Source organism: Rhamphochromis sp. 'chilingali', assembly GCF_963969265.1.
Source record: "Rhamphochromis sp. 'chilingali' genome assembly, chromosome: 18".
In the NCBI taxonomy this organism is placed as follows: Eukaryota; Metazoa; Chordata; class Actinopteri; order Cichliformes; family Cichlidae; genus Rhamphochromis; species Rhamphochromis sp. 'chilingali'.
The window spans coordinates 30,708,392-30,722,610 of record NC_137945.1 but is presented as its reverse complement, the minus strand read 5'-3'; the positions used below and the strand labels follow the sequence as shown (position 1 = coordinate 30,722,610).

At 43.0% G+C, this 14,219-nt stretch overlaps 1 protein-coding gene across 2 annotated transcripts in view; it reads left to right on the top strand.

Annotated features, from left to right (window-relative positions):
* Window positions 1-14,219, top strand: part of hecw1a (HECT, C2 and WW domain containing E3 ubiquitin protein ligase 1a) — a 97,758-nt gene that overhangs the window by 70,844 nt on the left and 12,695 nt on the right. For both annotated transcript variants that reach the window (XM_080864539.1, XM_080864540.1), the window contains 12 exons: window positions 3,490-3,643; window positions 4,551-4,654; window positions 5,634-5,740; window positions 5,954-6,139; window positions 7,030-7,164; window positions 8,907-9,021; window positions 9,109-9,205; window positions 9,559-9,642; window positions 9,739-9,845; window positions 12,686-12,800; window positions 13,296-13,409; window positions 13,993-14,145. In XM_080864539.1, the coding sequence (XP_080720665.1) occupies window positions 3,490-3,643; window positions 4,551-4,654; window positions 5,634-5,740; window positions 5,954-6,139; window positions 7,030-7,164; window positions 8,907-9,021; window positions 9,109-9,205; window positions 9,559-9,642; window positions 9,739-9,845; window positions 12,686-12,800; window positions 13,296-13,409; window positions 13,993-14,145 (1,471 nt within the window). The remainder of the gene's footprint in view (window positions 1-3,489; window positions 3,644-4,550; window positions 4,655-5,633; window positions 5,741-5,953; window positions 6,140-7,029; window positions 7,165-8,906; window positions 9,022-9,108; window positions 9,206-9,558; window positions 9,643-9,738; window positions 9,846-12,685; window positions 12,801-13,295; window positions 13,410-13,992; window positions 14,146-14,219) is intronic.

Here is a 14,219-nt window from a genome sequence, read left to right as displayed (position 1 = left end):
ATTTAACGGAGTTAGAAGTTAGCAGGGAGTTAGCTCGCTAGCTTCTATCTAAATACAACATAGCATGTCCTGACTGCGGGGTTTTGGAAACAAATTAAAACGTACAGCTCTGCTATCACTTCCAACATAAATGAAGACAGAAAACTAAACAGCAGTGACGTTTGTAGGGTTACTGAAGTTTGGCTAGCTGGTATATAATGATGTGCTACGTGACCGCTAGCGACACAGCTATGTTAGCATAATATAAACAAGCTAACTTTTTTTCCACTCGATAAAATGGTAATGGTAAATGGCCTGCATTTGTATAGCACTTATCTAGTCCATAGGACCCCAAAGCGCTTTACACTACATTCAGTCATTCACCCATTCACACACACATTCACACACTGGCGATAGCAAGCTACATTGTAGCCACAGCTGCCCTGGGGCGCACTGACAGAGGCGAGGCTGCCGGACACAGGCGCCACCGGGCCCTCTGACCACCACCAGTAGGCAAACATGGGGTTAGTATCTTGCCCAAGGATATTTGGCATGCAGCCAGGATGCAGCCTGGGATCGAACCACCGACCTTCTGATTAGTGGCTGACCTGCTCTGCCACCTGAGCTACAGTTAAAAGTTAACGTGAGTGTTCTCGGTGGTCAGGAACAAATGTAATCGCATGGCAGGATGCTGTAAAAGGACCAAACTTCAGCCAGGAGAACAACTGAGATAATCCATCCACAATACGAGGTTAGTCATTCATATACTGCTGCATGGGCTGGGCTGTAGTTACATCCTAAGGTGTTAAAAACTGAGCTTAAATAAATGATTAGCGGTAATAAAAGCCGAGGGAGATCAACAGTGATCACTGACTGTTTTAGGAGCTTTTTGAGATCAAATAGAAGAAAATACAAAACATTAAACATGTTAACAACACAAAAGCCATATTAAACGCAGACTACTTTAGACCCGGAAGTAGGATTCGTCGCGTCATCACTTAACGACCGAATAGCTACATTTAACAACAAGCAGCAGCCTCCAGGGCAAAAAAAAATGAAGCAAACCTAGAACTGCCCAAAGATGCAGTTTCTGTAATTGCCACTTAAGGTTGGCTTCAAAGGCAAGTGAGTCCACATAAACCTGTGTTAAAATGCCCACTTTTAAAGCAAAAATAAACATGGTTCTTACAAAATACCAAAATCTATATATCGAGCGTTCCTCTTCCTACAAGCTGTGTTTTTTTTAACTCATTCATTTGAATGTTGTTAAGACTTTGAGGTATGACAGCTTTGATTGACAGGTTGATTCTAATAGCTGGTGTTTACTCCAAAGCCTCACTCAGAACTGAACCTCTTCTCTACATGTGTTTGGTTTTAAGGGAATCATCTTTCAGGTAATATGGACTAGAAGTTGGGTAGTAGTAGTTTCTTGTAGTCCTAAAAGTACTACTGAGTGCTTAATAAAGTTTGCCTTCGATATAGTTAGGACTATGTGGTAATAGCATTTAATATTTATATATAACAAACTGAAGACATTTGCTATCTCATCATCTGTCATTTGTCATGTCAGAAAGGACCTCACACCATTACACCTTACTCATCTTAGACATTGCTGTCAAGGGTTTGGCTTATTTCTTTGAATGTTTTTTTTTTGGTTTGATTCATTTTATATTTATTGCACCAGCTGGCAGTTTTCTTAGGATTGAAAGCCTTACCTTTACTCCTCCAAACAAACCTCTGGCAACTAAAGCACTCAACATTTGTCTCATCCATCCATCCATCCATCCATCCATCCATCCATCCATCCATCTTCTTCCGCCTATCTGGGCCAGGTCGCGGGGTCAGTAGACTAAGCAGAGAAGCCCAGACCTCCCTCTGGCCACCTCCTCCAGCTTGTCGGGGGAACACCAAGGCGTTCACAGGCCAGCCGAGAGATGTAATCTGTCCAGCGTGTCCTGGGTCTGCCCCGGGGCCTCCTCCTGGTGGGACATGCCCGGAACACTCACCCAGGAGGAATCCTTGTCAGATGCCCGAACCACCTCAACTGCCTCCATTCGATGTGGAGGAGCAGTGGCTTTACTCTGAGCCCCTCCTGGATGGCTGAATTTCTCACCCTATCTCTAAGGGAGAGGCCACCCACCCTTCGGAGGAAGCTAATTTCTGCCGATCCGCCATCTCGTTCTTTCACTCACTACCCACAGCTCGTGACCATAAGTGAGGGGAGGGGCGTAGATCGACCGGTAAATTGAGAGCTTCACTTTTACACTCAGCTCTCTCTTCACCACAACAGACCGGTGCAGCGTCTGCATCACTGCAGCCGCAGCACCATTCCGTCTGTTGATCTCCCGCTCCCTTCTCCAGTCACTTGTGAACAAGACCCCGAAATACTTTTAATCTCGTCATAGATTAAAAATGTCTTCCAGAAGGATTTTCCTTTGTCTATGTGGTCAGCTGGAGGTTTTGTTCAAATTGTCAGTGTGCTGTATTTGGATGTAAGGTTTCTTACCGGAACCATCTCCATCAATAATGATAATAATATCTTTGTTTCCATGACACTGGTTGTTCAGGCAGTTTCGTTCCTGTGTCATGGTGGTTTCCTGGTTGTTTCTGACCATTTGGTTCTCTGAAGTTGCTGCACCTCCCAGTAACTTGTATACCTGTTAGCTCGGATGATTTTGGAATCTGCAGTTCTTAAAATTTCTTTGAGAGACACTGCTGGCTTGTTTAAATCTCCAGCACTCCATCCCAGAACTGCACAGAGTTTCTGCTATGTTTTACTTTACTGTGTGCTTGTCAGTCCTACAAGTGCCCTCAAACACACCTTTTAGCTGTTGTAGAGTAGAAGGTACCAGCTGTTGTCAATTATGGTCACAAGCATGGTAATTGTTGCTAACTAATGATTACATTTTATGACCTTGGCTTTGATAACGCCATTCTGTGTTTATCTCAAAATATCAAAAATAAATTTGAATTTGTGTAACATATTCTTAAGAATGTGCTTGGTACAATTATTGAGCTTTGAAAAGAGAGCAGGTCACACTAATTATCAAAATTAGTGTGCCCTAAAATTAGCAGCCAAAGTTTGGCATCCATGAATGCATGTACATTTCAAACTGTAGCTGTAGTTTATTAAATTAAACCTGCAAAAATAAGTAAACAAGGCAGCTGGATTTCTGTTACTTCTTTGTTTTTTTTGTCACTAGAAGACATTTCCAGTCTGGTTGCCTAGGTAACACGCTGACATATTTATCACCATATCATATGTCAATCAACAGTATCCTTTGCTCTCTCTGGCAGTCACTTCAATCACTTGTGTTGAAATTCAGCTCAAGATCTGCCCTCTTTGCTTTGCCAGCAGTTATTTTGCCTGCCGTTGCTTGAAGTCGCAGAATGCCATTGGCTTTCTATGGTGCCTGGTCGCCCTGTCACTGTGAATTGCTTCATGTGTGGACACTGGAGCTGTGCTTCCGCCAATAACTTTATGTAATAAACTGCCCTCTGTCACCACAGACTGGGAAGCTCGGATTGACAGCCATGGCAGAGTTTTCTACGTGGACCATGTCAACCGGACCACAACCTGGCAGAGGCCGAGCCATGCTACCAAATGTAACCATGGCATACCTCGCTCAGGGTCCACACATCAGATGGAGCAGCTCAACAGAAGGTCAGAATAGGAACACGCAGAGAAAACTCCAAGTGTAAGACTGCAGCAGTTCTGTCTAGACCCGTCAAAATAAGATACATTTCTTAACTGCAGTGATTTATATTCGTTGGTATTGCTCTGGTACCTCCGCCTGCTATGCAGCAAGCAGTAAGAATGCCTCATTATTAAGTTAGCATGGATGGAGGATCTGGAGTCCAGACGGTTGCAAAGAGGCTTGCAGATGCACAGTTAGTGTATGAAGAGAAAAGGGAGGGAAGTGGATCACTTGAGTGATCAGCTGGTGTGGGCTAGCACAGAGATCAGTGAATGTGGGTCGCAGGTTATAATGGACCTTCGTCCTGCCAGTAACTATGTTTGCTTTACTTCCATAAAACATGGAAGGATTATGAATGAAGTGTGGAAGAGAAGAGACACTTGGTATCTTCTCAATGAAATGTACTTTATAGTAATTCGATTAAAATGACCAGAATACATACATTTCTTAATCAATTGGATTTTTAGTCTTTATCCATGTCATAATTTATAAACATAGTTTATAAACATTTTTGACAGAAGTAAATGTGTTTTTCTGTGTCAGATCTTTATTTTGTAAGTACATTAGTCAGATATATCTAAAATATTTGTAATAAAAATATAATAATGTACAAATTAGAAGTGGAAATATAGTGTAGCTGAAACTATCTATGTAAAGTACAAATTGCAGCCAAACCACCAGTTTGAACAGAAAGGTGAGGTAGCACTCAATAGTCTGAGCCTGTGCAGTAAGATAAACTAATGTGGAGTCAGGGTGACATCTGGTGTCTGGAAAAGGGATCGAAAACATGAAGTAGTAAATATGATGTGACATGAGACAGAAATGGACACTTTTGAAAGGTTCTCAGATTCCTGGCTGTCGTTTATTATGCAGGTACCAGAACATACAGAGGACTATGGCCACAGAAGAGAGTGGAGGGAGTCAGAGGACTGAGCGGAGCAGCAGTACTGAAACTGATCCTGACTCCACTCAGACAGGTACAGCACTGAGCCCTCTCATGCTTTACACTCACACGGCCTGCGCCTTTTAATACCACCGTCATTACGCATGAAAGACAAGTGTCCTGATGTGTGCTGGGTTATGTTGTGTAATTGCAACCCGTTCTCACTCCCAAAGCGTAACATTTTACGCTAGGTGACAAATCGTCACCATATTACGTTTTCGGCTACCCACCACGTTCCTAAATGACGACCTCGGAAAAAGAGGAAATATGAGAACCGTCTGGACTGAACCTACACATGTTCGCTCTTTTTCTTCAAATCGCTTAGAAACACGCTATTTAACATCATTAAAGACCTGGTTAAGGTCAGGAATAAGGTTATGGTCAGGGCTAGGGATAAGGTTAGGTTTAGGGCTGGAATACAGGTCTGGAACGTCTACTACCGCGGGAGCGTCATTGCACTGGATTCCAGCCATAACCCGCCGCGTACCATAAGAACGCCGAAGGTCTCCTTTCGCGTTCCTCAGGAACGCCGCGGGACGTGACAAAACGTCCACATGTTACGCCTCGGGAGTGAGAACGCTCTGGTAATTGTGAAGGTCCTGCCTATGTGTATGTGTTACTGCAGGTTCTGTTTTCTAAAGCAATGCTTTAAATGTTGTGGACTGATGCTATATGTATGCACTGGCACAGAGTACATGACATCACAGTCAAAAATCATGTTGTGTTAGCAACAGTTTGAAAATACCACCTATTCAGCTTGTCCTCCGCCTCCATCTGACACACTAGCAATCATATTCCTGTAAACCCTCTAATATTTTACATGAACATGGTTTATAATTCGCTCTTGTATAGTTGGGATGCTGAAATTACCTGATTGTCTTAAATGATGAAAAAAAACTGTAGCAGTTGCACTTTAATGTACATCAAACTGCATGGGTTGGTTTACAAAACAGTAATAAATAGTAAAGATTTCATTATATAAGCTTCCTAAATGGCCTGTTGCCTGTTTGCAGGCCCCGCCTCCCCTGTCAATCAACAGAAGATCAGCCATCTCCTCCAGTCTCCTGCTGTCAAGTTCATCACACACCCAGAATTTTTTACTGTGTTGCACAGCAACTATGTGAGTATAAACATACAAAAAGATACGTACAAGCACATATTATATGTTTATTGAACCAGGAGCCCTTTGTTGGGCTTTTTCACTGATGTGGATATCTTGCTGTCACAGTACTGTTCTTATCCAGGGTGAAATACTGTAGTATTAAGTCGTTTAATGGGTTTATTAAGAGTCCCACGCTCGATAATTTTTGGTGACTATAATTTGTGACTATAGGCAGCGTACCGGATGTTCACCAGCAGCAGCTGTGTAAAGCACATGATCCTGAAGGTGCGCCGTGATGCCAGAAACTTTGAGCGCTACCAACATAACAGGGACCTTGTGGTCTTCCTCAACAAGTTTGCAGATAGTCAGCTGGAGCTGCCAAGGGGTTGGGAAATCAAAACAGACCCCCAGGGCAAGGTAGGACAACTCGCCCACATGAATGCCCTTTCAGCAAATGTCAGCACCTGATAGTCAGCAAGTCCTTGTGCTTGGAAATGTTGGTGAAGCGATACGTCATGGAGCTGAGAGGACCTTCATAAGCACTGTCTGTTTCCACCACATGGTGGTTATGTGAATTTATTTTACGATATAGACCGAGGATGGCATTTAACAGTTGTTATACTTACGTGGATATTTAATGAATCCCAACAGTTCTAGGGTGTTCTTTTCTTTTTAAATGAGCATTACTGATCCATTTATTAATGCCAAATAAGAAATGTACACTTTCTAAATATTTCAATAGTAGAAAATTTGATAAAGACACTTATTTTGACGAAACTCTTGGCCCTGGTCAAAGTTGACCTGGACCGCACTGTTAAGGCATGAAATATGAACAGTAAGTAAGGGCTCATGGGAATTTCTATGTATTTAGACAGAAACAGGTTTTTAGACTGCATATAATTGCCAGCATGACCCCATTTAAATTCAATATAGTAGCAGATTTATCTGTTTGACTTCTCTGACACACCGAAATAGCTTTGAAGACATCAACTGACTGAGTGCTCGCCAACCTGGTCCTCTTCTTTGATGCAACTATTTGACAGTCAACAAGATCACAGATCCATTGCACACGTTACAATAATTCTCGTTTTCCATTATGTGACTACACTGAACCAGCTCAGTGCTCTCCAGATTACCTTTGTGTATTTAATGCAAATGTTCAAGTTTGATTTATTTATTTTATGCTGGTGCTGCCATTAACAGTTGGAACCTCTCATTTTGAATGATTAACAACAGCAAAGAATATGAGTGTGTTTTCTGTTATCAATCAACATGTTTGCTTCAGTCCTTTTTTGTCTGTCTCTTAGTCTTTCTTTGTAGATCACAACAGCCGAGCCACGACCTTCATCGACCCTCGGATACCTCTGCAGAATGGCCGGCTGCCTGGCCACCTCGCCCACAAACAGCACCTGCAGAGACTACGCAGCTACAGCGCCGGGGAGGTACTCTAACCCATCTGCATCTGTCGGTTTACAAATACTCAGAAAATGGCAGCGGTGTCGGACAGGACCGGATCAGATTCTCAATTAGCAGCACGCCCTGCTCGATCCTGCTGGGTGGCAGCATTTGGGCCAGCTCCTCCCCTGGCTGGCCCGGTCACGGTTCCACCATGCCGCCTCCGGGGTTTCGGCACCAATGTGACACAGATGACGACCCTACCACACTTTTTGCTTTTCTTTATTTACTCTTTCCGCACGCGGTCGCTGTGCACAATCACACGGCTCGGCTGCAGCTTTTCAGGTCAGCCGCCGAACACATGAACAACAACCACATTAGACAGACACAGACTTTTAAGCCAGCGAGGCGTGATTGCGGATGCTGCTCAGGTGCGTCACCTGCAGCGTCACCGCAGACCTTGCCGCGCGACAAGAGTCTGAAAAGACAAAAGAGTCATGTCTGTTTTTAACTTAAACAAGAATCGCTGGAGTAGTGGTCATGTCCTGAAACATTTTATTCCACAACTAGACGTCCAACGCCATCGTTATTTGAATAGCTTCTCCATCCAAACTGCCTCCAAAACTGAGTGGATGGGCTTTTCCACCTATTAGTGAATTTTCCTCATGTTTCCAGTCATAAGAGGAAATTCACCTCCTTTTCCAATTTTTCCAGATCAAAGCCCCTTAGTCTTTACTGAAGGACTAGCAATCTGTTTTGTTGGGAATAAAGCTTGAATAAGAAATAATTCAAAGTAGAGCACTGTATCAATGCACTGCTTATCAGTGTTCCTTATTTTGTTTTTCTCTGACTGCATCAAACCAAATTTTAAGTGGGGTCTCCATCCGTGGATTAGTTTGGCCAAGGCGCTGTTGCTTATTATAGCTTGTAGTGAAATATCACATGACATTTGGCCCTCTATCTTTCCACTGTGCTGGACGGGTTGGGTAAGATATTAAAACATTTATATTTGGCAGAGAATGAACGCAGTGCTCTTTAAAGAGCCAGTTGTAAAGTCTTACAATGTAATATGTTTATTTTGACAGCTTCTGCTCTTTGTGCAATATACATGTGAGGCTGAATAAGGGCAGAATGCTGACTCACAGGTGGAATGAATGAAAGGCTCACCTTTAATGACAGTCCAAAAAACATCAGGGAAAACATGGCAGCACAGCAGCGCGTCACAGCAGAGTACTGAGACAAACTGAGACTTCAAATACAGCCAAAAACATGAAACACGAGGCCAAAGGACCGTGACACATTCCTAAACAAGGATTCAATCTTTGAAATTAAAGGTTCAGAATTCATTGATACAGTATTATTGAGATTTGGGGGCACTCACCTCAAAATACTTCACTGAATCTGGACCCGTTTTATTTTCAATTTGGACTCTAACAAAATGGTAATTAACATATGTGCATAATTAACTTAAAAACCAGAAACTTTTTCACATATAAAACTGTAAAAATTAGCTCTGGGAAAAACATATTTTGGTACCTGGAATATATCAGTATAACAACCGCGTGGGTGCCCCTGTCAAGAGTGCAAGAGCAGAAACGTGGATGACAAACCACTGCAGCAGAAATGACAATAAAGGTTGTTTTTCTCACGGTTACGGCACACTGCTCAGTGTAGGATATATATGCGCCCTTCCTCCCTTGTCGAGTCTAATCAGGAGATAAATAAAAAATGTCCACGACTAAATCTTTCATTATATTTGGACAGCAGTCTTATGTTGTTTTTGTTTCAGGCCTCTGATGTGTCCAGGAGTCGAGGGGCGTCTCTGATGGCCAGGCCAGGAAACAGCTTGGTAGCTGCTATACGAAGTCAGCATTATGCTGACTCACAGCAGCTGAGCGCTCCATGTAAGCCCATCACCGGCACATTGTTTGTATTTTTTACTGATGAGTCGTTCTTTTACCGTGTTTATGTCTGACTGCTTCTCTCACCAGCTTACAATGACAAGATAGTGGCATTTCTTCGACAGCCAAACATATTTGACTTGTTACAGGAGCGACAGCCCAGCCTGACTAGGAACCATGCACTGAGGTACGCTTTCTCACGTAAAATATCCGCCTGATGCCAGCGTCATTAACAATCATGTTAGGGTTTGTTTTATACGATTAAGAGACAAGTAGAGGCAACGATAACTTTGAACCGGACAAAGCTTAAAATGAGTAGATAATCAGCACAGTGTATTGGTCTCTCTGTCTTGGTGTTTTTTAACAATGCTTCATAAGTCCCTCTGCCTGACTCATGACTGCTGCTGAGATGTTGGAGGTGGTGGCATCACGCTGTCTCTCAGCAGCAGGAGCAGACAGACTGGTCGTACCTGAGGGAGGGATGAGATATCTTTAAAGAGACAAATTACAAACCAATTCGTTTCCCTCTCGATTGTTCAGGGAGAAGATCCACTACGTCAGGACTGAAGGAAATCAGGGAGTGGAGAAGCTGTCATGTGATGCTGACCTGGTCATCCTGTTAAGGTGAAGAACTTGGATTCAGGTGGATTCAGCTTCAAACCCAGTGTCTACTTTCACGCCACTAATCAAAGTTTTGCTTCTCTGCTCTGTTTCTTGCAGTTTATTTGAAGAGGAAATCATGTCATGTGTTCCACCTCACCCCATCCATCACAACCTCAGCTTCTCTCCTCGCTGTTCCCCCGCCTCGTCGCCACAGAACTCTCCCGGTAGGACTTGTTACCATTCCTTTAACGATGCTGCATCCTTTATAATGACTTCCTCTTTCAAATTCTCACTAATTAATTCCTAGCCGCAACTTTTATAGTGGCTCTGTGTCACAATTATGCTAGCATGTGCTATTGTCGTTGTTTTGTTTAGTTTTAATATATTCTTTTGACATTTATTTCATTTCAAATTTATAACCCCCAAAGAAGTGAGAAAAAGAAGTACAAGTGATGGGCTTTTACTTACACGGAAGGTGGAATTGGAAAGAGGGTGGAGGGTGCAAGAAAAGGAAACAAGAATTAAGAGAGCTGTTCTTTCCCTCTGTGCTAACTAGAGAGGGATCAAGCTGATCAGCCGTACCAAGAAGCTGTGGGAAAGAGTTGGTGAAGCTAAGTTAAGAAGAGGGGTGATGATGAGTGAGCAGCAGTATGGCTTCATGCTGAGAAAGAGCTCCACAGATTTAAAGTTTGCTTTGACAGTGTTGATGATGAAGTATAGTTACGGATGTCAAGAGAGCGCCTTAGGGCCTTAGAACACAGATAAGATTCATGAATGTGGTTAGTGTAACAGAGAAGGGTGCTGGGGATAGGGTGAGACGGCGCCCCCTAAAGGAAGCAGCTGAAAGAAAAAGAAGCACTTGACATTATAGTAACTGTGACATATAACATGTAACCATGAAACTACCTATTTATGTCCCTACATTGGTATGATCTGTGATATGCTACTGGTTTAGCATTCCAGCCTAGAAATGGAGGAACAGGATGCATGTGGCATTCACCAATAACAGGTGACCATAATACAGTAGACTGTATATAAAAGATGGACATAACCACTGTGATGTTATTGGTTTTAGACTCATTTGAAGTCTCGACATTAATGTTTGGTTATCAAAACTTTCTCTTTTTCTTTCTTTCACTTTTTTGGGACAAGAAGTAGGAGTGCTACGTTGTTAGCTAAGGCTAGCAGACAGGCATGCACGCTAAGTAGTGTTAAGTAAAAATTCTATTTAAAGAATAAAATTTCATTCAACAAAACTGAATTCTTGGACTGTATCACACAGCAGGAGGTGTTTGCTGTCGGGTATTTTCATGGATGTGTGCTTGTGTGTACCTGCTGTTTGAAGCAACCATGTGTGCAAAAAACACAGAAAAGCTGATCACATATGCAGGTGATGAAATCTGAGCCCATCACAGTGCACACAATAGACACTCACACACAGTGACAACTCATAATAGACACACTGTATGACAGAACCTGCTGTGCTATGCGATGCTGCTCTAATCTTATCTTAATGAGCTCCAGCAGACTTCTAACAGGCCTCAACAGTGTTTTTGTGAGTGTGATTTGGGGTGTGCGTGTTCTTGATGGGAGACTCTATAAAAGGAAACTAGGTCACAGCAGGGAAGCCTGGTCTGTAAATGTGTTTCATTCATTAGTTGTGCTGTTGTCTTTGTTGAAACGATGAGCACTGAACCGTTTCATATCACTCATTCACCGTTAGAACTATCCGTCGCTGCCTACTCTTACTTCTTACTGACCCTTGAAGCATGTTTGATCCTTTAATGCTGGAAAGGATTTTTTTGCTATAATTTGATAACTTTAGCACCAAGATTGGAGTAGGAGGGAAATGAATGAAGGCAAAAGCCTCGACTGTCACAGATGAGAGCAACTAATGTGCAGGCAGGAGCCAGCAGATGGGTAGAAAAACAAGGAACTATAATTAGCCTCACAGTTAATTAAACACCACGTCACACTGTGACAGGAAGAGCCAATGAACTTACTTACACTAAATCATTTTTAAAAAATGTGAGTCAGCAGAAGGAAAGACTAAATAATAAAGAACAAAGAGAACAGGTAAATTCAATCAGACACTAATGCAGGCATGAAAAGAACAAAGGGAGGTGAGCACAGAAACGATCCTTCAGGACAAGACAGGAAGTAAAACGAGAGCCGATTAGCAATAAACTCACACAGGCAAAGAGAAGAAGAGTGAAAAATCTGGGAAACACTATCACCATAAATGCCAGGTGTTAGCCAGTGGCCACCAGGAGAGTAAAACCCAAACCTCAGCAAGAAAAACGTGTGCTTAATTTTTCTGTGTTACAAGTAAGAATAAGCAGATGTTATCACACAGTGTGTACAAGATGAGGAACAAGTGTGGGTTGTTTTTTTGCAGCTGGATGATATCTAATAGAGCTGACTGTTTACCGTGCTGCAGTTATTACTGTAAAGGGGATTCTAGTGATTAACAGCTTGATAAGACTAGTGACTGCTGTTTCTTAGCAGTGAGATATGAAATAAAGTCAATAGGCCCGTGACAGCCTGGCCACCTGCCTAGGCTGTACCCTGCCTCCCACTTTGAACAAAGTTGGTAGAACAACTTCCCAACTTGTGCAAGAAGCACATATTTTCAGTGTGACACATGCAGAAGAACTGGGTGGCAGAACGGTGGTGGCTGTAGCTCAGGAGGAAGAGCTGGTACTCTACTAATTGGATGGCTGATGGTTTAGATTTCGGACTGCTCCAGTCTGTATGCCAGATATCCTCGGGCAAGATATTAACCCCAAGTTGCTGTCCATCTGGGAGACCTACATGTGAGTGAGTGTTACATAGAAAACACTTACATAGAAAAAATGTTTGTATGCAGAAACCAGTTCATTTCATTCAAGTCATTTTTATTTGGCATTCCTTTGAAAAAGGTTTTGCCTCAGAGGGTTTCATAATCTGTTGTTAGACTGTTTGGTGGACTACATGGTGATTCCCTTCACATAACTGGCTGAGTGTAACTGTAACTGCAGTTTTACTGACTGGCAGAGTAATGCAACTTGTGTTCTGTGTGCAGGCTTGCAGAGGGCCAGGGCTCCAGCTCCTTACCGCAGAGACTTTGAAGCCAAACTGCGAAACTTCTACAGGAAATTAGAAGCTAAAGGATACGCCCAGGGGCCAGGAAAGATCAAGTGAGAGTTTTTCCTTCCCACTGTTGCCAAGTGCTTGCTCATAGGGGGTCCTTTGATTGTTGGGGTTTTCTGTCTATTATTGGGGTTCTTTACCTCGAGGTTTGAGACCCTTGAGGTAACTTTTGGCATTATATGAATAAAACTGAATCGAAGTAAGACCCAAATGGCGCAACTCATTTTATCATGGCAGAGTTTGATGCCCATTAGACATAATATGTATTTATTTACATTGCACATGTATCAGCATAGGTCCTGATGCAACTTTAAAATATGTCCAAAGACATATTTGTTCACTGTGTCTACTCCATGGAGACATGGTCGTAGCTATAAAGGAGAGTGGTGAAGTCCTCTTTTTTTAAATGTGTTGTTCAGTAATCAAACAGAGCGCCCCTTTAGAAATGATACTTATGTTGTATGAATGTGTCAGCATTGCTTAAACAGTGGTGAGGTTTTTTGGGGTATATCGGTGCGTTTCAGCTGTCCTGCTTGTTGTAGGTTGCTCATCAGGAGAGAACATCTACTGGAAGGAACCTTCAACCAAGTGATGGCATATTCACGCAAAGAGCTGCAGAGGAATAAACTCTATGTCACGTTCCTTGGGGAGGAGGGGTAAGACAAATAAACACGAACAGGTGACCGTGGACGTACCACTGCAGTGCCTACAATACTGCTGTCACACACTGTAGAAGCCTCAAACTGTGTGAGGAAGAAGCTGAGTGGTATAAACACTAACTGAACACTGGACATGTGCTCATCCATGCCAACTACACACATACAACTACAATGCATCACTAGATGAATGCGTAATGCGGCCATACTGTATGTGCTGTCATCTAGAAACATGACCACAAAGTGTACCAAGGACGTGCTCCACAAGCTCACACCGTGACTGCACGCACCGCAGTTAGAATCTTCCTCAGCGCAGAAAATGAGTTTTCATGCATGAAGGTAGAGGCCCCGTGTGATGGCGGTATTAAGAGCCAGCGGTACACGCTCAGTGACCTCTCAGTTTCTGGCAGCTTAGCTCTGGCAGCACTGGCGTCTTCAGAAATGCTTACATTCACTCCTGTACTCAGGTGCAGCACAAATCCGATCAATAGTCGTATTTAGTTCACAGTCGACTACTTAAACACCGTTTAGTAGTCCAGTATTAGCCTGTATTGTCAGTTGAAGTTGCATCTTCTCTCTTCAGGTTAGATTACAGCGGTCCTTCCAGAGAGTTCTTCTTCCTCTTGTCTCAGGAGCTATTCAATCCATACTACGGCCTGTTTGAATACTCAGCCAATGACACCTACACCGTGCAGATCAGCCCCATGTCAGCGTTTGTTGAGAACCATCTGGAATGGTAAGCTGTGTGATGCATACTCACGTCCTTCTCTCACCCCAACCGGTCGCAGCAGATGGCCCCGCCCCTCCCTC